Source organism: Megachile rotundata, chromosome 7, assembly GCF_050947335.1.
Source record: "Megachile rotundata isolate GNS110a chromosome 7, iyMegRotu1, whole genome shotgun sequence".
NCBI classification, from domain to species: domain Eukaryota; kingdom Metazoa; phylum Arthropoda; class Insecta; order Hymenoptera; family Megachilidae; genus Megachile; species Megachile rotundata.
Window position 1 is genome coordinate 3,086,357 of NC_134989.1, and position 23,912 is coordinate 3,110,268.

General features: G+C 32.5%; 3 protein-coding genes across 7 annotated transcripts in view; 1 reads left to right on the top strand and 2 right to left on the bottom strand.

Annotated features, from left to right (window-relative positions):
* LOC100878472 (uncharacterized) overlaps positions 1-23,912 on the bottom strand; it is a 422,291-nt gene that overhangs the window by 337,292 nt on the left and 61,087 nt on the right. The window lies entirely within an intron of this gene.
* Positions 1,084-3,733, top strand: LOC100874754 (uncharacterized). Its single transcript, XM_003706695.3, has 3 exons — positions 1,084-1,263; positions 2,555-2,699; positions 3,100-3,733. The coding sequence occupies exons 1-3, from the start codon at positions 1,129-1,131 to the stop codon at positions 3,270-3,272; spliced, it is 453 nt and encodes a 150-aa protein (XP_003706743.1). The 5' UTR covers positions 1,084-1,128; the 3' UTR covers positions 3,273-3,733.
* LOC105663559 (uncharacterized) lies at positions 5,256-6,080 on the bottom strand. The gene has a single exon (XM_012293219.2). The coding sequence runs from the start codon at positions 6,078-6,080 to the stop codon at positions 5,256-5,258; it is 825 nt and encodes a 274-aa protein (XP_012148609.2).

The following is a 23,912-nucleotide window of genomic DNA, read 5'->3' on the forward strand; positions in this document are numbered from 1 at the left end:
TTTTACGAAATATTATACCTTAGAGTGTTCAGTCTTAATTTACTTATTAAATCGTTGGGTCCCGTCTATAGGATTTCAACACTTTTTAAGAACAGGAATACTCACACGCAAGTATAATCTTGTCACTCACTTTCATGTGAATAATATTGAATACGTCCAACATAAATTTTGAAGACTTGTTATCAAGAGTAGTGGTTGGTCCACGCCGTTTGATTCTTACAACTACCTTTTAATTCTTAATAATCTCCACCTCCAAACGATGTACAACAGAAGAAAAATGCTCGACGTCATATTCGTTTGTAAAATAATGAAACGTATGACCTCATGTCCGACGACAGTTCAGCTTTCTTTTTTGAATATATCCTCAATTTGATGAACAAACTACGCTTTAATTCATTCCGAATATCGCACTAATTATGATTATTTCAGTTGTGCATATCAAATAGAAAATTATGTTACCTTTATTCATTATAATATTGATATGTTTAGAAGCTCTATAGTATCCATAAACCAATCGTCGACCTTTTTAAATCTAAATTATGTCACATTTTTATGTTGATATGAGACATGTATGTTTTATTGTATAGTATATTTTATGTTATGTTCTAATGTATTTTTTCTTTTAATTGTATGTTTTTATTTAAATTTTAATATATATCTTACTTGCTGTAAGTAACTGTAGAAGAATTAAACATGTGAAATCTTCCTTCCTTGCATTATATTTCTTTTTATATAAAGTGGCTTATCCCGTAAATAAAATAAAATAAAATAGTTCATTTGAATATAATTTCAAAACACGATAAGCAAAATAGCGAATTTCCACGAAAAGATAGTTGGCAAAAACGTTATCTGAACGATATTATAATTTTCTACGATCAAGAAGACAAAACAAAATTCATCGTTCAGGGTCGTTTTCGTCGTGAGAGGAATAACGTACGTGCCATTGTACGCGGGAGCATTTCCCTTATTTGTATTCCAGGAGGAAGAACATGATAGGAGCCAATGGAGAAATCACAAAAGAACCGTTCAGATAAGTCACGTTCACCTTGACGGACTTTCGGGTCGGTCTATAAAAGAGACGTGCACCTCCTCGGTGGCACAGTCACAGTCACAGCCGAATCATTCGAAATGTTTCGTTCGATTGTTGGTATCCTCTTCGTGGCCCTGGCCCTGCTTCAGACCGTTTCTACTATCGATATTTCCAAGTACAAGAGCGTTCGATTGGAATTCAGCAGCACCGATGGCGTAACGCAACCAAAATTGGTGAGATACTTTCCTGTATTTCCCGACAAATCTACAATCGAGTTAATTATGAGTCAAAAAATATTTCTATCTAAATAGCAAACTTATTAGTAACATAAACATTACTAACCCTGAATTAACAGGACTAGATTTCTGGTTTAAATACGAATTTCTGTTTTAAATACTACTTATATATTATTCAACATTAAATATGATTTAATGCTTACTTCTTTGGATATTACGTTCTTAATATATTTGTACATAATATGATTTGTATTACAGTTAACTTTACCATTGCCATTCGCGGATTAAGATACTCAATTAGTATTACCTTTTCTACATATGACAAAAAATTTGATTTCATTTAAAATTATTAATGAATTTGTTAAAAATTCTAATGAATAGAATTGTTCAACATCTTACAATGGGAATACAATGGAATACGTATTTGAATAATTAATTACATTGGAAGAAATGATTCATTAATTGTTGAAAATTTGTAAATAATGAATTATTCAAAATTCATTACGATTGAATATTTTTAATTGTAACCATTAAATTAAATACCAATAACTTCATTCACAACAATTTTTACACTGTTGTAAAATATATTTTTTACTTTGTACAATCAGAATATTTCAAATTTTTAATGATTAAGAAATTGTTTCTGAGTACTAAAAAATCTTGATAATTTAAAAATTGATCACACAAAATTAAAATTAATATATGTACTAATAAAATAAATTAATTAATATGAAACAAATCTTCATAACGGAAACTTGAATTGAATATTTTATGTTCCCCTTTTATATAATTCAAAACGAAATTTCCCAAAATATTCGAAATATTTAAAATAAAAAATACTTGAAAGAAGAAATTCTTTGACATTTTATATATAACAGTATCGTTTTTGTATCGTAATGTACATCTTTCAGTAACTCAATTTTTTAATAACTTTAACAAATTGTTTAACTTCACAATTAGGAAAGAAAAAATTATCCACTGCATATTTTATAAATATAAATAACCTATTGTATTATAGTATTGAACAATTAAAAAAAAATACTGAAACAATCTTACGTGTAGTATTAAGGAAGCGAGGTATAAAAACATGTTATAAACAGTAAATTATTTTCGGAACGTAACAAGTGGAAAGCTTAATTTAAAAAATGGAACAACTGTATCCGGAGTAATTACAATTATAACGTGCTGTACTACATACGGTCCTTTTTACCGTAGCAGTCAACGTGTTAAATTTATTTCGCTCCAAATGAAAATTTTAATTGAATTTTTTGTGTTGTATAAATAATAGGGTGAAGATCGCGGATCAGGGTTCATCGGAGATTTCATTGCCGGCCAACGTTACTCGGATGAAATAGTATTTCGTCGAGTTGTCGAATTTGAGAATCCTACCAATACTATTCAAACCACAACATTGAACATAAGCGTTTCCAATGGTAAAATTTCATACCACATCTCTTATTTTAATTTTCTATAAATTTCTATTTATTCATCTTCCAATCAGTATTACAATTTCAAAGAGTTTAATCATATTTTCCAATTAAGAATTTTATAAGTTCATTTACAAACATAAATCATGTATTCATTTATAGAAAACAAAAATTACAAATTCATTTGCAAAAGTAGATTATAAATTTTTTAAAGTAATAAATGTTTTAGCAAATAAATTATTATGTTCTGTATGTTGCGCACTGCTTTTTAAGAAGTAAAATAGGCAACTAAAAGTAATCCTTGCGAATTTCATCAAATTTGTGTCGGATAAATGATACGTGCTCGTGATGTAAATAGAAACGATATTTGCTAAATAAACATTTATAAATAAACATTATTTTGCAGCAATCATCCACTACATTAGTGCAAGAAATGCGCCCGGAAGTTACGCTGTGATCTGTAACGATTCGAACAGTTTAGGATCATCAAATGGCAGCATCACCCTTCGAGTTTCACCGAATTCGACATCTTCGATAACTTTAGTCGTCGCAGCACACAGTCAATTGCGTATGATATAAATCGTTTCTGAATTGAGCTTGATTTCGAACAATTCTGCTATGTTTACAAATTTTTTACCTAAATACATCTGGCAACTCAAAAAGTTCTTGCAGTTTTTATCAATGGGTAGAAATGATTGCAATCAGTATACTGGATAAAATAGTCAATTCATTTTTACTTAATTATGGTTGAACGTTTTCTGCCATTTTTTGGTTATTACTTATTTTTATGGTGTATGTATATTTCGACTGTATAGTACATGTATTATCAATAATTAAAAACCTAAAAATGGTATGAATTTTATTGGGTATTTTTAGTTAGATTTACTGAATGTTCCAAATAGCATCATATTGCGTTATTCTAAAGAAGAAAGGTATTCTCTTTTGGAGTTAAAATATATAGGGGAATTTGAAAATATAAGACGTAAAATTTAAGTTACATGTAATGTGAAAGACAACAATAAATGCAGTATTATTCCTAATTTCATGTATTTTTTTTCATTATACTAATTTCATATCTTTAGTATAACTGATATCATTAACACTACAATTACCAAACCGGTTACTTGACTGGTTGCGTATTTCAAATTACAACATTTATTAAAACCTTCTTTAAAATCTGATTGATTTTTATCAAGATAAGAAATTAATATTGATATTCAATTATATTTAATCGTGTGTTTATACTTAATTTCTTATTATGTGCATTATATGCTGGTAAGATGTAGTGTTAATCCCTTGCCATTCTTTGAGAAATCTAACTCATGATGTATTCACGATCCAAATGTAACAAATTTTATTCCAATTTTCAATGCGCTTCAATTAGAGATTTAAGTCCAATTATCACTTATATAGTTAAGAGTTAATGATTACAAAATCGGTACTTTAATTTCCTTTATTTGTTTTAATAGTGTAGCAGTTAATAGTTAGTGCTAACTGACACATCTTACAAATAAATCGACAAATAACACTGATATGTTTCGCTAAGCAATATAATAATTACTGCGTACATCCGATTTCGATGCAGCAGTATACGTAATAATTAACATTTCTTACTTTAATTAATATTCGAAACTCGAGTAATTTAATTTAAAATTCATCCATACGGAATTAAATGCACGACACTCAAGTGAGTTAATTATGTTACAGATATTAAATATTACCTTCATAATTAATGCTTCAACCTGTTTCAAATTTAAATAGTAATCAATGTCATAATTTGATCGAGATTTAATATCTTTATCTTGCTTTCCGTCAGGCTGAAATATGATCATAATTTTATGTCGTTTACAAACAGTTAAACATACATTACAAAATTAATAATATAAAAATGTTCAATTTTATAAGTAATGGGTTTGATCGGACAGTGCATTAATAAAGCACTATTACATCTTTCCATTGCGTTTGGACACACTACTTGCATCCTCTCCGATTTAATACTTATTAATTACAGACAGTGAAGTACATAATTTATCTGCTTCAAATAATTTCTATACATATCTGTTCCATAAACAGTAGTTTGCAGAATATTATATCAAAATTATACAATATCAAAAGGAAACTATGATGCTCAGATGACTTTTTCAAATTAATTTATTTATAAAAGATCATCGATATATACATTGTATTTTTTAAATTATATATGTACTTTTCTATATCAAAATCAAATCAGAAGTGAATGTTTTGTATGAACATATTAACCTTTACTTATGCTGAAACTAATAATTAACTTGCTATAATAATCACTCAGGTATTACTGTTGAGGCTTTCGGGTGTAAACCGTGTCCTAAAGGAAACGAGTTCCCAAGCATTGCAGCTAGCTTCATCAGGGGTTACCCTGATACTGGTGCGACTGATGTTATGTCGCCCCTTATATTGTGATGCGATGCTCACGTTCCGGATCGTTCACTGTTCCGGTTGATGCGATGCTCACGTTTCGGATCATTGACTGTTCCGGTTGATTGCGTCCAATCAGAAAGTGGGACTTTTTGATTGTGCGCACAATTAAAAAACTGGGAAGAGCGTGTGCCAGATTGGGTTAATGTGATATCCTGTTTCCCGGTTGATGTTGTTCGGGTGTTTCCGTATTTCTATTGCTTCCCTGTGCTTCCGGGGAAGGTAGGCTGATGTTTTTGCCAAAACTTCGGTTTTATCAAACAAGATTTCGTGCCTAGTGGTAATCTGGTGTTCCGCCACGGCTGATTGAATGTAGCCCAACCTGGCGCAACGCTCATGTACCTTGAGTCTGGTGTTCACGCTCCTCCCAGTTTCGCCGATGTATACTTGGCCGCATGAGCATGGGATTTTGTATACCCCTGGTGTAGACAGCTGCGGCTGCGGGTCTTTGGGAGAGGTGAGGAGTTGTCCTATTTTGGTATGAGTTGTGAAAACAGTCCTAATGTTGTGTTTCCTGAGGATTATGCCTATGCGGTCCGTCGTACCTTGAATGTATGGTAAGAAGGTAATTGCGTGTTCTTTGTCGTGTGTGTCCGTCATATGTTTGTGTGTCGGTTTTGTTGTTTGGTTGGTCAGTCGGTCTATGGTGCGATTAATTCTGTGTCTGGAGTAACCGTTTTGTTGTAGCGTAGACCTGATGTGTTCCAGTCCATTGGCCAGGTTCTCTTTTTTTTCGCTAATGTAGGTTGCTCTGTGGATGAGAGATGTGATTACGGAATTCTTTTGGGAAGGATGGTGGTGGGATGTAGCATGTAGGTATCTGTTGGTATGCGTAGGTTTTCTGTAAACCTTATGCCCAAGGGTTCCGTCTGCTTTTCTAGTAATTAGGGTGTCGAGGAAAGGTAGTGAACGGTCCGGGTTTTCTACTTCCATAGTGAACTGTATGTTGGGATCCAAGGAATTTATGTAATCAAGGAATTCGCCAAGTTTTTCTCTTCCATGGCTCCAAACTACAAAGGTATCATCCACATACCTGAACCACTGAGATGGTTTTAGTGGCGCGTTATTGAGAATGTAATTCTCTAAGTACTTGATGTAGATGTCAGCAACCACGGGAGAGATGGGAGATCCCACCTGTTCATAGTATGTACCCTGGATGATGAAATAATTGGACCCGCAGCCGCAGTTGTCTACACCAGGGGTATACAAAATCCCATGCTCATGCGGCCAAGTATACGTCGGCGAAACTGGGAGGAGCGTGAACACCAGACTCAAGGTACATGAGCGTTGCGCCAGGTTGGGCTACATTCAAGCAGCCGTGGCGGAACACCAGATTACCGCTGGGCACCAAATCCTGTTTGATAAAACCGAAGTTTTGGCAAAAACATCAGCCTACCTTCCCCGGAAGCACAGGGAAGCAATAGAAATACGGAAACACCCGAACAATATCAACCGGGAAACAGGATATCACATTAACCCAATCTGGCACACGCTCTTCCCAGTTTTTTAATTGTGCGCACAATCAAAAAGTCCCACTTTCTGATTGGACGCAATCAACCGGAACAGTCAATGATCCGAAACGTGACCATCGCATCAACCGGAACAGTGAACGATCCGGAACATGAGCATCGCATCACAATATAAGGGGCGACATAACATCAGTCACACCAGTATCAGTGTAACCCCTGATGAAGCTAGCTGCAATGCTGGCGAAATGTTGGGAACTCGCTTCCTTTAGGACACGGCTTACACCCGAAAGCCTCAACAGTAATACCTGTATGACGCCGGGCCGTGAAAGCCTCAAATCTCTTTTATAATAATCACTGTCTCATAACTCTGCTTAGTTACAATAATCGATCAAAGCGACACTTTATTTTGCGTTTTATTATAGACAACTGCTAACAATAAATTTTATTTTTCATAGTAGGAAGATGAACAATTTTTATAATTGTATTGATGTCATGAACAATGTTTTTATAAATACTTTAATCTCCAAACACTACTGTAAGTAGATTGAGCATAAACAATCCCTAATACTTTCTGATCCAGTGACTGCAATTAATATGCGGACACTACATTTTTTTGATTACCATGTGTATCTTCCTAGCGATACCTCAAACTTTATTTACTTATACTAATTAATTTATCCGACAAATGTTATATTAACAAATGTATTACTCTTACGTCGCGAAAAATTTTGGACATTTAATTTTCTACAACGCTTTTAAATGAAAATACATGTTTAAAAATATTTCAAAATAGCGAACATTCCTGAACTCTTCCGGTTTTATTTCAAGTCATTATCCTAATAACATTTAAATATGTTGTCAATGTTAATTTCCAGTACACTGTTATTAAATGTTAAAATACCTAAGCGCATATTTTTATCTATAATTCTATTCACAAAAACCAACTCCCAACTTCTTTCGATAAAATACAACCCTAAATAATAACACTGTTAAGGTTAAGGTGGAAAATAATCCGACTAGATGATACAGTTAAAGAGAACTTTAATTGAATAACGCTAGTTCAAAAGACGCTGGTTAATGTATTCGCGGTAGCGCGCGAATACATTAACAACGCAATCAACAAAGCAAAGTTTGTGTCTACCGAAGAGCAACTCGGTGGTGGCGCAACCGTGAATAAACAAAAGCTGGATACAGGCTTGCCATATATAATAATAATATAGACTAATAGATACTTCCCCTCCGTGTATCGTTACTAGATTTAAAATTTTTAACCAGTTAAGTGTGTTTGACGACTATATCCGCAATGGAGATGTGGCAGAACTTTGTGTCATGACGATTATATCCGTCATGCATAAAATTTTGTTACAATTTGAGATTTAAATTATAATTTTGGCGAAAACTAAATTGTATTCGTAAATTGTAATATGTTTACAATGTTTCGAGGTCGACACGAAATGAAATAAACAAATAAAAAGTGTAAATGATTTTAAATGGATTCATAAATTCTTGAGAGCTAACTCGTCGTCGCTTGATTATCGCGACACACATTGATGCGCCCTTTTCAAAAAAATCGCCACAGTTAACTGGCTAAATTAAGTTCTTTATTTCACTTACGCCACACTAATATTCGTCTACCTAGTCCAAATAAATTGAACTTACTTTCATCGGCAAAAGCAATATCATTCCACTATAATTGTCCTTTACTAATAAATTATTTAGCAAATAATAATTTTCTCTTACGATTTGTCGTGTTCATCTATGGCTTCTTATGCGCCACTCTACTAATAAATCCATATTCTTTTAACTCTCGACGCATCGTATCTAGATGAACTCTTCCCTAATTCTTTAAACAATTCAGTACTTAACTTGGAAGCATTTAAATCACGACCGCTTTTTATTTCTTTCAGAATATTCCGATTATCTTGATCGTCAAATATTTCTGGTCATCTCGTTCGACGAATTGACTCTATCTGATCCTCATGATTTTACTTCTTTATAATATCTGCCAAATCTTAACTACATACAAGGATACCGATTTCTCGATAAGATTTTCCATCTTCACTGTGAAAAATGACTTTTGCACAATAAGCTAAATATTTTTTTAGTACTCCGCCTCTTGTTCAAAAGTTTCACTGATCGAAATGAATTTCAAATAATAACTGATATTTCGAAGTATACGTCCCACTTAACATATGCTTGAAAACAGTATTAACTCTGAAGAAGTATAACTTCGAAATATAGATAAATAGTAAAGGTCAAAATATCTTTGCGACATAAGAATAACACATTTCCTAATACATTATTTGTTTTGCGGCATATTAGTTAGTTTAATTAAAATTTGCAGTATCGTGAAGAATACTCGAAATATATGTATAGAGTCACTATATATAAAGTTTTCTGCAATTTCAAATTTTTATACTACAAAGCACCTACCTTATTAGAACAATTCAAGATACTCTTGGTATCACACAAACAAATAAGTTATCTTAAAAGAATAATTCAGTATTTCCTTTCAAAATTATGCAATTTGTATACACATATAAAAGGTTAAAGTATATGCTGTAAAATACTTTCATTTAGAACGTGTAAGTATGACTCATCCTGTATACATCATATTTATAAGGGTATGTTACTGCTACAAATAACACACAATATTTCAATTATTTTATTTTATTATACATTTTTAATTTCATCATTCTGGTATAAGATCATGTTTTCGTTACGTAAGAATCAACACTTATTAATACTTAACTAAACCTATAAAATTAAAATGTTTACTATTAAACTACATTTACATTTTTACTGCACATAAAAATAACTCACAGTATTAGAAGTCCTTGATGCGTTCATTGAATTCAATACAAGCTTAATAAACTTCACGGTTGGTATGTATCTAATAAGTCAAGTTTTAATTTAGCCAAATGTCCACTCATTAGATTTAGTCATAGGAATATTGACATTACTATAATTACAAAATTGAAGGTCGACAACTGTTTACAATGAACGCTGCTAAAAATATAAGCACCATGTTCAATTTATGTATCATGATACATTACAGAAATATTATTTCAAATAGCTTTAAATCGCTTGGTTTCAAAGCTTCTTAAAACACTGATACTCTTCGAACAACTATACTGCTAACTATTTAGACGTATTTGAGAATACGCGTATAATCTGGTCTTCGTACAATGACTCTTGCATTAATAATACTGAATTCGTTCAGTAGAAATTTTGAAAGCTTCCGTTTAATACAATTAAATTGCATAATTACGATTTAATTCCTAACATCGTAAACATTCACACACTACACAATAGAAGGCTCGAGATCATGTTAATTTGTAAACGTCATTCGTAATCTCCAATCAAAGTGTGAATGACAACACTTTGTACAATATTCTATCAAAACACATTTCAGGAAAAAGCAATCAACAAATTTTTCCAACAAACTTTGCTTCGTTCAATCACACGGCTCCAATATTTGTATCAATATTGCAAGTTTGTTCATTAATGATACATTGTCTCGTTTGAATTTTCACGTTCCAAATATTTTCAAGCTATCAAACCCACTTTTTGAACACCAGCATTATTGTCGTAATTAACCGGCCATACGGGCTGTTACAGTGTGCAATTAGGGTTGCGTAACGAGCAGCCGAACAATCCTGCAAACAAATCACGTTCGTGGAAGCAACACATGCGTCGATTGTATGCGTAACAGGTGAACACCTGACAAATGTAAATTTCGCGAATACTATTTTCATCGCGTCGAGCTGCATCAGCACAGATTTTTATGTCCCTTTAGACAATGCTGACTCATGAATGCCACACGCCTCGTGTAGCAACTGCATTCCATGAATGATAAATTTGCAAATAATTTTGCGCTAGAGAATTTCTTACGTTATGAACAGATAAGAATAGTTCGAAGAAAAGAATTTTTCCAAAAAAACGGCGGATTGAAATTATAGTCAAGTGTGACGATGAAAGTGAAGCCTGGATACATGACCGCAAATCTATACGGTTATATCATCACGAACTATTCCCGTCAATTCCTGAAACTACTAACGTTAGATTATCGAATTTACGAAATAAAAAAAATACAACATTTTTAGAGTTTTTTTTAGATCGATAACCTTAATCGGATTATTTAGATTCTCATTAAAATGAGACCAAACACGACGCACTTCGGGACATATTTACTTGTAATTTCAAGTGTTACGCGTACATCGATGATTTTACTCTAATAAGATATTGCAAGTATAAGTGTAATAAAGTTTACTGTAATAAAATTCTCTACACTTTTTGTCATTATACAAATTTTGATAAATTGTAAAATAAGGTTATGAAAAATTTGTTTGTTATAAACAAATTGTATTTTGCAAAATCCGTTAACATCCTGTTATTATACGGAAGAAACCATACAACTTTCCTATTAGAAGTTTTAATGTATCTCGTATGGTTTTCGAGATAGCCAAAAGGGGTTGAAACTTCAAGGGCTCGTTTCACCCCTTAAACCCGCGTCTCAGCCGATAAAAAAAAATACGTGTCCCTTATTTTTGCCTGCTTAACAAACCTACGAAGTTTCATCAAAATCGGAGGGGGACACTTGCGTGCCTTTTCTTGTTAGACCACTTTCAAAGTCAATTTCTCAACTGTCAATTTATTATCATGAAGTTATCGTATACTCTGAGTATACTTAACCGCAAAATGTTTTATATGGCAGTTAACATCAAGTGGTACATGTGTAACAACCCTGGAACCTAAGTTCAGCTAGTTACAAGCGCTAAAAGGTAAAGAGCGGCTTTTACCTCTAACGACTCGATTCTACAAATTAAGATTGTGGGATTCGTGTGGTGCGCGGTTAAGGAGTGAAATCCAAAGATCAATATCTTTCAACAATTAAATTTATTCAATAAGAAATGAAACTATCATCTACAATAACAACAAAATAAGAGAAATACATAAATTATAAATGATTAATTAGAATAAAGAAACTAAATAGATCAATAATAATAATAATAATAATAATAATGGAAATTATACATAAGATAGACAATGATAGAAATAATAGAATTTGCTAAATTAACACTAGACAAATGTGACATGAAACTCGCTATCTGATCTTTGACAGGATTGACTTCGCTTTTCATAAGATTAATCAAATTTGATATTCGATTCCCGTATTTGACGCTATCGCTCTAAGTATAATTCGGTTTCTAGACATGAAATTGTATAAAGTTAATAATGCTAAACGCTCCGCAATCTACCGCCGCGAGGAATTCCACCTAGGTTGAATTCTCTAAACGCACCTAAATACGTTTCGCAAAAATTAGACAGATTACTATCTAATGCGGTGTAGTCGACTACGGAAAACGCCAAAGTGAGAACAGTTCTTTTAGTAGCTCAAGTTACCGAACTTTATCTGACTCTAATAACTTATTTCTTCGGAACAGTTACTCTTTATCATCTGACTCGACAACTAATTGTTCATGACCCTTTTAGCCAGAACGAATACTGACAACCAAGACCGGATCGCCTAATTGGGGAGCCTGTTGTTCACTGGCTACTAAACGACCCAACGATACCGGAATCAGATGAACAATATAGGTCTGACAGGGTAGCAACTCAACTGACTCTAATTGTAAAAGTCGTAATTGCTAGACTGCCCTCGTTGGCACGTCAGCAATTTGACTAAAATCAAGTACGAGTAGCTGTGGGCTTTTCGCTCGATGTCTTAGTCTTTTCTGGTGCAAAGTATCGCACTCTCCTGACAGAGTTCCGGTTACAAGATCGCTTGAACGGGGAGCCTGTTGTTCACTGACTATTAAACGACCCAGCGACCAAGTACCCGAATGGCAAACACCCGCTTGACCAGTCAAGGCTTAAGAATCTGTTGGCCCTTTAACAGCGAAAACTGTTCCTATGTATTCTTAGAGAGTTGTAACTAGTTCGACTTCGAAGACTGTTCTGCTCTCAGACGGGTTTCGCTCGCCCTTTTATACTCGCAGGTTCGCCGAATTCCTGGAATTTTTGTGACGTCAGAATATCTAAATTTTCATATAATTTCGTTATTATACATTAATTATAAAATTGAACGGTTTAATTATATTTTAAATGGTGCTCTCTAATTTCTGGCTAACAATTTGATATTAAAATAGTAGTATAACGGTGTTTTAGCGAAAAATACATTTTCTGTCCTTTTCTAATTTACTGCGCACGAATTCTACGAGAGTCGAATCTATTCCGATTTACAGCTTTTTAATTGAAGAAAATAATTGTGGTTCCGGCCATGAATTGTTTAGTAATGACTGATTTTACGTATATAATTTGATTTAGTTAATTAATTAATTTAATGTTTGATAATGCCGTAAATAGAAATAGTATCGCTATCCTTTTCTAGGATTAGCGCTGATCTCAAGGATTTCGGGCGAGTATCGCGGCACGTAGGCACATCATAGCGTAACGGAAATTTCGTATACAAAACTATTTATTAGAAAAATAAAATAAAATAATAAATTATCTTGTTTTAATTATTCTAACTCAATATTCAATTACTTTTATGGAAGATATTACCTACTCTAAATCAAAATCATAAGTTAATTAATATAAATGAATATATATATATATATATATTGATTACCGACTGTCGAATTTGATAGATATGGTAATAGATACCTAATGTACTGTCGATAATTGGCAACTACGGTCGATAATTGACTATTCTAATCGATGGATAGAAGATTGTCGCGATGATGCCGGTAGAAAGAAAAAAAAAGGTTTCCCCAGGGACGTTACACATGCTACCTCAGTTAACAAACAGCTGACGAGTGGATTTAGGCCACTTTCAAGAAAAACTCATTATACATTTTAAATTAGGCTGCATTTAAAGCGTCAATAAAGTTCCGTCAATAATTGTTTCAGTTGCAATGTGTGGGATCTTAATTGTCAGTTTTCAAACTACATATTTAAGTACAATGTCAGTAGTCCAAAATTCTTCACCTCTATTCACTTACACCGTACTTCTTACCACCTTCTCCAATATATCTTCCAACTTCTCTTTATTTCATACTATTCGAACCAAATACTACAGAACAGAATGTGAAATTTTAGCAACAGATATCATTAAATTTCTAGTACGTTGAAATCTGCTACTGTTCGCTGCTTGTGCAATGAACAAAGCATCGTCGGATAGTGTCGCGTAATCGTTTCTTGTTACTTCATGAAATGCTGCTAGCTGGGTGATCCTTGCCAGATACAAGATAAATAGAACGAAGGGATACAGCACGATGCAAGAGTTTCAAAGAGACTCTTGACCGTTCGTACAAGGTACATTAGTTACGAGCGACCTGGAAATTTCTCAACAAAACGACCAATAAAGTGCATTTCTTGACCGTAAGGGGAGCTTTTCATCCGTTGACCGAGAATTTTCCCTTTTGTGAGAAGAAAAAAAAGGAAACAGGGCCACGAGTAGACGGAAGACAAATAGAAACGATATAACGCCTTCGTTTTCAGGGTTCCCAGGAAAAAAGTCGAACAGCGATTTGTAACATGCAATCCTTGCGACTTCTTACTTAACTTTTTATGATGTCCTTTTCACAACATTGTTTAATGATTTCGCCAAAAAAATCTACGTTAATCCGTACTTTAAAAGTGCAAGTCAGTTTTGTCCAGGTCTTACTAAGATTAGTATTAGATCAGCCATTAATTTCATAAAATCTGTTACTTTAAATGTTATGAAATAATAATTAGTATCTCACTATTGCACGTTATACCGCCACATTTCATATCATGCGTTATATTATCACGTTTTATATTAGCAGACATTTTGTGGTCAAATTAACCGGTCTAACCATTTCGCGGCATTAAAATAAATATCGCTTGCGAGATTCAATAAAAGAGTAAGATATTCATAAAATTCGCGTTTTATTTTTTAAGAAGAGAGAGTATCAATGATCAAATTTACTATTTCTAATAACTGGAATATTTAAAAAAGTGTTGCTTAAATTATAATAGAATATCAGAAGTAGTGAAATGCTACAGCCAATTAATTCTTGAAGTCTAGCTCGTTGAATAATTTGTAATTATTGCAAAACTCTTTGATAAACTATATTCTTTGTGCGACAGAGAATGTACATCCAGTTGAACAAACTCTAGACATGATTCTTGTAATACTTCTTCAATTTTGAGCGCCACAATACCTATCCTTAAACCATTTACAGTGTCAGATCTACCTCTGTGCAAAATTTCATAAAGAAGTATGCAGTAATTTTTATATAATGATACGCATACATAAAATTCAATTACATTTATATAAAATATAGTACAGCAACACATCGTGCAGTCAACTGTTCCATGAGCCTGTGTTGTAAGTACATTGTATCGTCATGTATTGTATACGTTTACCCAAAAATTGAATAAGAAACACGGCGATGATTGAATGAAAAAGCAAGTAAATTTTGCCGAATATGATGCGAGGATTAAATTTACATGCGCTGAGAAATGTCTTGAATACATCAAATGATGAAGGGGATGATGTAATGGAATCACAAAAAAGTACAAGTTTTGTGAGGTGGAGAACTGCACGAAATGCAGAAATCCTCAAGATTCAGTGGAAATGCATTCCACGTTCTTTACCCTTATCGTTGAAACGAAGTCTCAGATAACTATGTTAGAATTCAATTTCTGTACCGAGAAAGAGCAACCCTCCAGAGGTAGTTTAATGGACACTGCTCGTTCAGGCGGTCTCCCTTTCTTGCTTGATAATTATGTACTATTAAATATATCTACTAAGTTTATAACATTCTATTGCCATACTTTACAATATAAGAATTTGACGTTCAGCAGTGAAAAAAGTGTAGATCCATTTTGCAAAGTAATAAAGCATCACACAGTTTTATTCAACTTCAATTTCAGCCTAAAATATATGTGATAAAAATGATTTAACTTTCGTAATTTATACATCCTAAATATCTCGATTTACAACACAGTACAGAAAATGTTATGCTCGTATTTATAAACATTTTTCAATATGTTGCTATTTCGACAAATTTTAATGTTCTAAACAGAATAATAAATAAAAAGCAATCATCTGGAATTTCATATGAATTTGTGGTAGTAATATCTCTTTTAATAGGCACCATAACTGCCACTTTAATATAGTTTTCTGAAAAACTTTTATTCGAAATCGTTTTGTAGTTCTTCATTTTTCGATAGCGAGCCACTAATTCGTTAATCTGTGCGTAACTGTGTCAAAAAGAAGCCACACTTCGGTACAGTTTCTTTTTCTGATGATTAATTGTGCAAGTTCATTGACTCTTTAATTAATAGATTCTTGAGATAAATAAAACGCAATTAATCAAATTTATAGATTTTAATAATAATTAAGAATTGTCAAAATAAATTTTTAGTCAAGAACGTTGATTACTGATAACCGAAAAAGAGATTTCTAGCATTAATAGTGCTTAGGTTAATCAAAATTAAATTTCTGTTGTCGAACACGATTATCTTTGACCAAAATTATGTTCCACCGATAATACTTATTATATAGCGGTATATAGAAATAAAATTATAGTAATGAGATTTGTTGTTTGTCCCAGTTGTTAGTAAGCAGAACAACTAAAAATTAATATATATTTTAATTTTATAATGTTTTTAAACATTTCCTTTGGAACTAATAACTAGCTTTTATTTAAATGAGAATGATTTTTCACTGAATGACTCCAACCACAAAATTTTTTAAATAATTGTTATATTAGATCGCTGGAAATGAATTGTTAAAGGAACCGTTATTTTTTAAAATACTGTAGGTCCATTTATTTAACTATAGGAACAGTTAAACCTTTTCTGATTAATTTATGAAAATATTGTTTATCAATGATTGCGTCATGACAAATACAAAAAGGATATCTACAGGGTGTCCGCGCCAAAGTGCGACAGCGCGGTATTTCATGAACTATTGATGTCACGAAAAAGTGCTTATATGGAAATTGCAGGGTAAAATAGGCCCTATGTTTTGGCGGAAGCACAATTTTTTTATTGTTATTAATGTAAAGATATGATGGTGACGTTTCGTTTTTTAAATGGAACTATATATTTTTTTTTCGTTCAGGCGATAGTGCTTTTCAAGACGAATTCATCAAGGTTTTATGTACTTACTCGATTTTTATTAGTTTTCGAGATATAACGCTTAGAAATTTACTGATTTTCAGCAGAAACGTCACGATTTGAGTAGTAAGTCATAAAAACGATCTTATTGTTGCGGTAAGTGCCGCAGGTTTGACTCTGCCTGCCGAAACCGATAGTCCAGGGTCTACGATCCCAACGGTAAGTCCAAAGAGTACGAAACGTAGAAAGAATTATCCATTACGCTCTAAGTTTTCTGCATCGAGGATGATGGACAATACTTTCTACGTTTCATACACTTCGAGCTTACCGTTGGGATCGTAGACCCTGGTCTATCGGTTTCAGTAGACAGAGTCAAACCCGCAACACTTACCGCAACAATAAGATCGTTTTTATGACTTACTACTCAAATCGTGACGTTTCTGCTGAAAATCAGTAAATTTCTAAGCGTTATATCTCGAAAACTAATAAAAATCGAGTAAGTAGATAAAACCTTGATGAATTCGTCTTGAAAAGCACTATCGCCTGATCGAAAAAAAAATATATAGATCCATTTAAAAAACGAAACGTCACCATCATATCTTTACATTAATAACAATAAAAAAATTGTGCTTCCGCCAAAACATAGGGCCTCTTTTACCCTGCAATTTCCATATAAGCACTTTTTCGTGACATCAATAGTTCATGAAATACCGCGCTGTCACACTTTGGCGCGGACACCCTGTATATCGAAGAAGGCTACCATTAACTCATTTTTCTCAAACAATTAACTTATACCATTTTTAAAAATAGGTTCGAATACAGCAAGTGGCTCGAAAATTTTGTAGAAGTGCGTTAGAAAGATCTTGTTCCTTTACCTTGTCGAATATATTTCGGTGTAACAGAAAATTTATCAAAGGTTTCTATACAAGACATCATACGAGCGAGCTTCTGAGAACCCTTGACGCAGCTGAAGAGAGTCTTGTAATGAGCTTACCAACTGAAGAAGCCCTATCGACGAGATCCACGGCAAACGTGGAAGAGGAAAAACTGGCAAACAGTTGGAGACGATCGTTTCGACTGCTACGCAACACGAGAGGACACCGAAAAACACGGAAAAGCCTGCTGGAAAAGCTCGAATTCACAAGGGAAACTCGCCAACCGAATTGTGATTCGTTAAACTTGTCCCGTGATCGACGGAAAACTGATTTATCGTGGTGAGTTCTCGCGGAATGGAAACTCCGCGTGCAAGTAATTTAGTTTCGGGGAAAGTTCATAAAGCACGTCGAACTTCTCTCTATACTCTCGTGGGGAAAAAGGAGGGTGAAAAAGCTGCGGTGAAGAATGATCCGGTAACTGTGAAGTCTAAGTTCTTCCTAATGTACTGTGACTCTTATGAATATTCGCATACTATTTTACCACTTAGCCTATAGATAATTAAATAAACATATTTTTTCGTTTTTTAATATCATATAGCATTCTTTTTAACGATATTGCAAATTTTGTTTATTTAAACTAATTAATTTATCGTGTAACAAATAATATATTAGGAAATGTATTATTCTGATGTCGCAACAATATTCGGGTATTTAATTTTCTACAATGCTCTTATATAAAAAGTACATGTATATAATACGAAAATTTAAAAATGTCAATATATGGTAGACATTTAAAATGTCGAGTAGACCTTTTGTTAATTTGTACAGTAATCGATTGGGCATGTTATTTATATTTTGCGTAACACCTTCATTCCCTAACAATCTTTGTTTTAATTCTTTACTTAACGTAATTGGTGTTTGTCGAATTTTGTCCAGAAAATCTCATAAGTTTTTAATTGGGTTTCAGTCCGGTGACTATGATGTAACATGCAAGGGCAATTTACAGTAAATATTCCTGAACTATCCTGACTTTATGTTTCGGATCATCTTAATAAGATTTAAATGTATTCTCTATTGATTTCGGGTACACTTTTATTAAATTAGGTTTTGAAATATCTAAATCCTTATTTTTATCTATAACTCCATTTACATAAATAATTACAAAATGTAATAAAATAATAAATACATCAGTAATATACAAAATAAATTGGTAAATTATGTGCAGCAAATAAATAAATTATGTACAAATAGCAAGAATGGTTTTATCATATTTTATTTTGTGTCTTTTTTAATGGAAGTGGCATTTAAAAAACGAGGTGTATGTAAATGACTTAATTAAATTTGATTTTTGTTTAATATAAATTTAAATTTAAATATATGTTTTTTTATTTTAGTCTGAAGTTGTTAAAAAATATAGATGAACGAGGGAAAATTAGATATAAAGCCTTACCTAGACCTATGTACATATTTCACTTTGCTTTCCAACATACAATACAGATGCGCTCTTTTGAAATTTTGTACCTTTTATAAATACATTTAAACCAATCCTTCTTAATTAAAGTTTCAAAATTATTAACAGCGTGACATTTATAACATTTCAGAATTCTACTGAATTATTAAATTTTAAACTTCCAATAAATCTGGGAAACATTCGATTTAAATTTGAAAAATATGGCGCATCCGCTATCTTTCATTTCAAAATTTTCAGTTTAAAATTAAAAATGGACTGTTAGTAAACCTGTAGACATAATATTATCGAGAAAAATTTCTCATATAACATTATGGACTACAAATTTTCAGACTGAATATTTTCTGGCATGAAAACGCTTCTATTCGTCGAACTAAAATATTTTTATTGAATAAATCTTTTTAGATTTTAATAGACACTTCGTTCTACTTTGCAAGTAGGTCAATACTTATTTCAACAAATTTTTTATGGGAACAGGTGAACATAATAAGAAGTGAGCAGATTCAGTACAATCATTATGTGCAGAAATAGGATATCGAAGATTTAAGGAAATAAAAAATTCTCGAAGTTGAACATTAAGAAGTCTAAAAATAAAATAATATGATAATTTAAGTTTTGTAACATAGGAACTCAGAAATTTTGGCATACCGACATTTACAAATTAAAAATTGGAAAATTAGAAATTTGTAATTGCGAATTTGAGTAACTCAGTAATTTGGATACTTGGAATTTTAGTTCAGAAATTCAGAAATGTAGAAATTTAGAAATTTAGAAATTTAGAAATTTAGAAATTTAGAAATTTAGAAATTTAGAAATTTAGAAATTTAAAAATTCAGAAATTCAGAAATTTAGATATTTTGAAATTTACAAATTTGGAAATTTTGGAACATAAAAATTTTACATTTAGGAATTAATTATACATCTATGAAAAATCATAAGCCTAACAACAATTTGTTTTCTTTTCAATATAAGTAATATTAATTAGTCGATGAATTTGAATGAACGAAAGATAAATTTATTTTATATCGATATTATCATTCATTCAAGTCGAACTAAACAACAGCATTAAAAATTAATTTTACGATTTATTTAGATACCCGTAAAATACCTGGAAAAAACTTAAAACGGCAAACCACGAACTGTCTACACAATATTCATTTACCTCAGACCTGAAGAAAAAGAAACTTAAGAGATATTTCGATGAAACTGACAATTAAAAAGAGCAGTAATTTCTGAACAGTTAAAATACCAGCAAGAATAAACAGTAAAACTGTGCTTGGTTTTGCAATTTGAACAAAACTCTGAAAAGTGGTTATTACTGGAATGTAAATCTAAATAAGATATCAATTCAATTTAACAAAATTATAATGGAAATGAGTCCTCACTCGCGAATCTGCAGAACTTCAAAAGTTCTAATTAAGTAATTTTAATAAATTAGTTTCAAAATCAAGTAACAATCTCTACATTTCAATTTACTCAATGAAATTAACAGAACTTAATTCAACTTCCACAGAAGATAGTTTTATCTGAAAATTATTGACCGCAACTTTATTAAATACTGAAATTGTATGGTTTGAAGTTTCAAAGTAACTTTCAGATATGTTTAAACTAAATAACGAAATGTAATTTTCAGTGCAGAAAGAAAAGTACATACTATTTTACTTACACCAAAACAAGCTTATATTTATTCATGAGACAATTACAATATGCTGATCTCGTTGCAACACAATTTCGGGGATTATACTCGCACTAGTTTTCGATGTTTTGTCTACGAACTTCCTACAAATCTTAAACTAAACTCAAAGAAAACAAGTTGAAAAAACTTCTGGCGTGTAATTCAACGAAACATGGACAAATTTTAACAAGAAATTTGGTAAACATAATACAAAATTCAAGATGATCAAAAAATGTACAAGGTGAAAATTGAAACTGCAAAACTATTTGCTGAATAATTCTGGATAGAATTGGTAAATATCGTGAAAATTAAATGATGAATTTTTAACTTTTACGTTAATCCATTGTTACATGATTTTTTTAATCTTATAAAGATATACTTTTTTCGTAAATCGACAATAACATAATGCACAAAGATATATTTTTAAACAAATAAACCATTAACACATGTTTTCTGTTACAAGATTGAAAGAAAAGTGATATAATGTTACAAATTTGCAAAATTTTGAAAACGTGCAATAAAATTATAATTATGAAACACAAGAAATGTTTTCGATATTTCTCTAGTTACGAAACTTGCTATTCATTTATGGAAGAAATTGATAGCATTGAAAAAAGAAGAAATTCATAGTATTGTACATTATTTTATTTCAAACAGATATTTATAGCATATTTGCAACATATATTTACAACGTGTTTAGAACAGAATGTAGTGGAAGATTAATTACTTAGGATAAGAGAAAATGCAACAATCTGATTGCAACATAACCTATTCTTAATTAGTACTAAACTAGTTCTACAGTTCTAAGCTAGTATACTTAATTAGTATTATGTTTAATAACCGTCCTCTATTATCTGATAAAATTTTCTCTTCTATCTAATATTATTGTAGATACATTATCAAATTAGGTTTATTGTGTTCAATAACCTTCTTTTATAGTCTAACACGACTGCAGATACATTTTGTATGAAATGTGTCGGCTTAACCCCAAAATATTCGAACAGAACAACTTCAACAATACTTTAGTTATTGATCCCCTGTTGTCACATATTTTTCACTGTATCATCGATATTAATTTATTGCGGAGCTATCAATTCAACTTTGTGACCATCTCTTACGGGATTTGTGCAGTGCGCAGTCAAGAGCAAATTTAGCATCCCCAGGGAAAATACAGCGGTTATAGGCGAGGGAACTCTCACTTGCAGATTTTTAGAAATTATAGAGAATTTAAAGATTTAGGAATGAGTTTTGAAATTAAGAATATAGAAATTTGAGGATCATGGGATTTGAAAATATATGGATATATGTAGAGACCTTGGTATTTGAAAGAATGGAAAGACAGAAAGTTAGGTATCTAGGAATTTAGATATATGTATGAACTTAGATATACAATGAATGTGGGGATGTGGGAATTTGGGGACATATGTAGAAAGGGTATAGCCGAATAAGGTAATCAAATGTGCCCTTGAGTCGAATTCGTCAGTCGATAGCATATCCGAAAAAACATCTCACACCAAGTTTCAACTCCCTATCTCATCCGTGGGGGTAATACAAGAGAAAAAACGAAATTCCGGTTTTTGATCCTTTTTGCCTATTTAATTTCGTACAAAAAATCTGAAAAAAATTCTATAATATGCGCTATATGGACCGGAATTTCGTTTTTTCCCTTGCACTACCCCCACGGATGAGATAGGGAGTTGAAACTTGGTGTGAGATGTTTTTATTTTGGATATGCTACCGACTGACGAACTGAGTTTCTAATTCGACTCAAGGGCACATTTGACTACCTTATTCGGCTATACCCTTTAGGAACGTACGTACAATTTTAGGATATTAGAATTTGGAGATACAAGAATTTGGGGATAAAGAAATTTGAAAACTAAGGAATTTGGGGATCTAGAAATTTGAAAATATTGAAATACAGATATACAGGGTTTGTCCAATAAGTATCCGGACTGATTTTTTTCTGCTAGTTTGGTAGGTCAGGAAGCAATCTCTATTAGCTAGATCGATGCGGAAAGTTGTTATGTATAATAAAAATCTAGGTTCATTTGTTTCCCACCATTTGTTTCGTTTATATCGTGCTTGAAGTGGAAGCGCATTTAACGTTCGCGTCGAGAATCAAAATGCAACGAAACATCGAGCAGCGTTGTGCGATTAAATTTTGCGTTAAGCTAAATAAATCTGCTACGGAGACATTTAATATGATTCGTCAGGCCTACAAGGATGATTCCATGTCCAGAACGAGAGTTTTTGAGTGGCACAAAAATTTCAAAGATGGCCGTGAAGACGTTGAAGACGAGCAACGCGTTGGACGACCGTCGTCGTCCCGATCCGATACGAATGTCGACAAAGTGCGGGAAATTTTGAATTCCGATCGCCGTTTAAGCATTCGTTTAATTGCACAGGAATTAAATTTAGCGAAATCCACTGTTCATTCAATCGTAACCGACGCGACGATTTGCAAATGCACCATCACGACAACGCGCCGAGTCACACGTCGTTAATTGTGAGACAGATACTGACGAAGCATAACATCACAACACTACCCCAACCACCCTACAGTCCAGATATGGCACCCTCTGATTTTTTTCTGTTCCCTCGCATTAAAAGAAGCCTTAAAGGACATCGTTTCGGGACGATTGAGGCGGTTCAAGCGGCTTCGACGGAGTGCCTGAACAGTCTTACGCTTGCCGACTTCCAAGAAGCGTATAAACAATGGAAAACCCGCTGGCAACGGTGTATTGATGCAGGAGGGGCATACTTTGAAGATTATTAACTCAATGTACGTATATCTTCAACGCACTTCATTTTAGGACATCAATCCGGATACTTATTGGACAAACCCTGTATAGGAACTTGAGGACATAAGAATTTGGAGATACAGAAATATTTATAGATATAGTAATTTAAGGATCTAAAAATTTCCGGGCATAGAAATGTGAATTTAAGAAATGTGAATTTGTAAGAATTTAAGGGGTATAGAAATTAGTAAATTATACAAAAATTTGAAAACTTAAGCATTCAAAAATTTCGATATTTAAGAATCATCAAGTTTAAATATGCTTTGTCATTCTGCTTTATTGCACGAATTTCATATATTTGGCACATATTATATCGCTGAAAGTAACTGAAATTATAATTTGACTTTCAATTAGATGTTCAAAATGGATTATACCC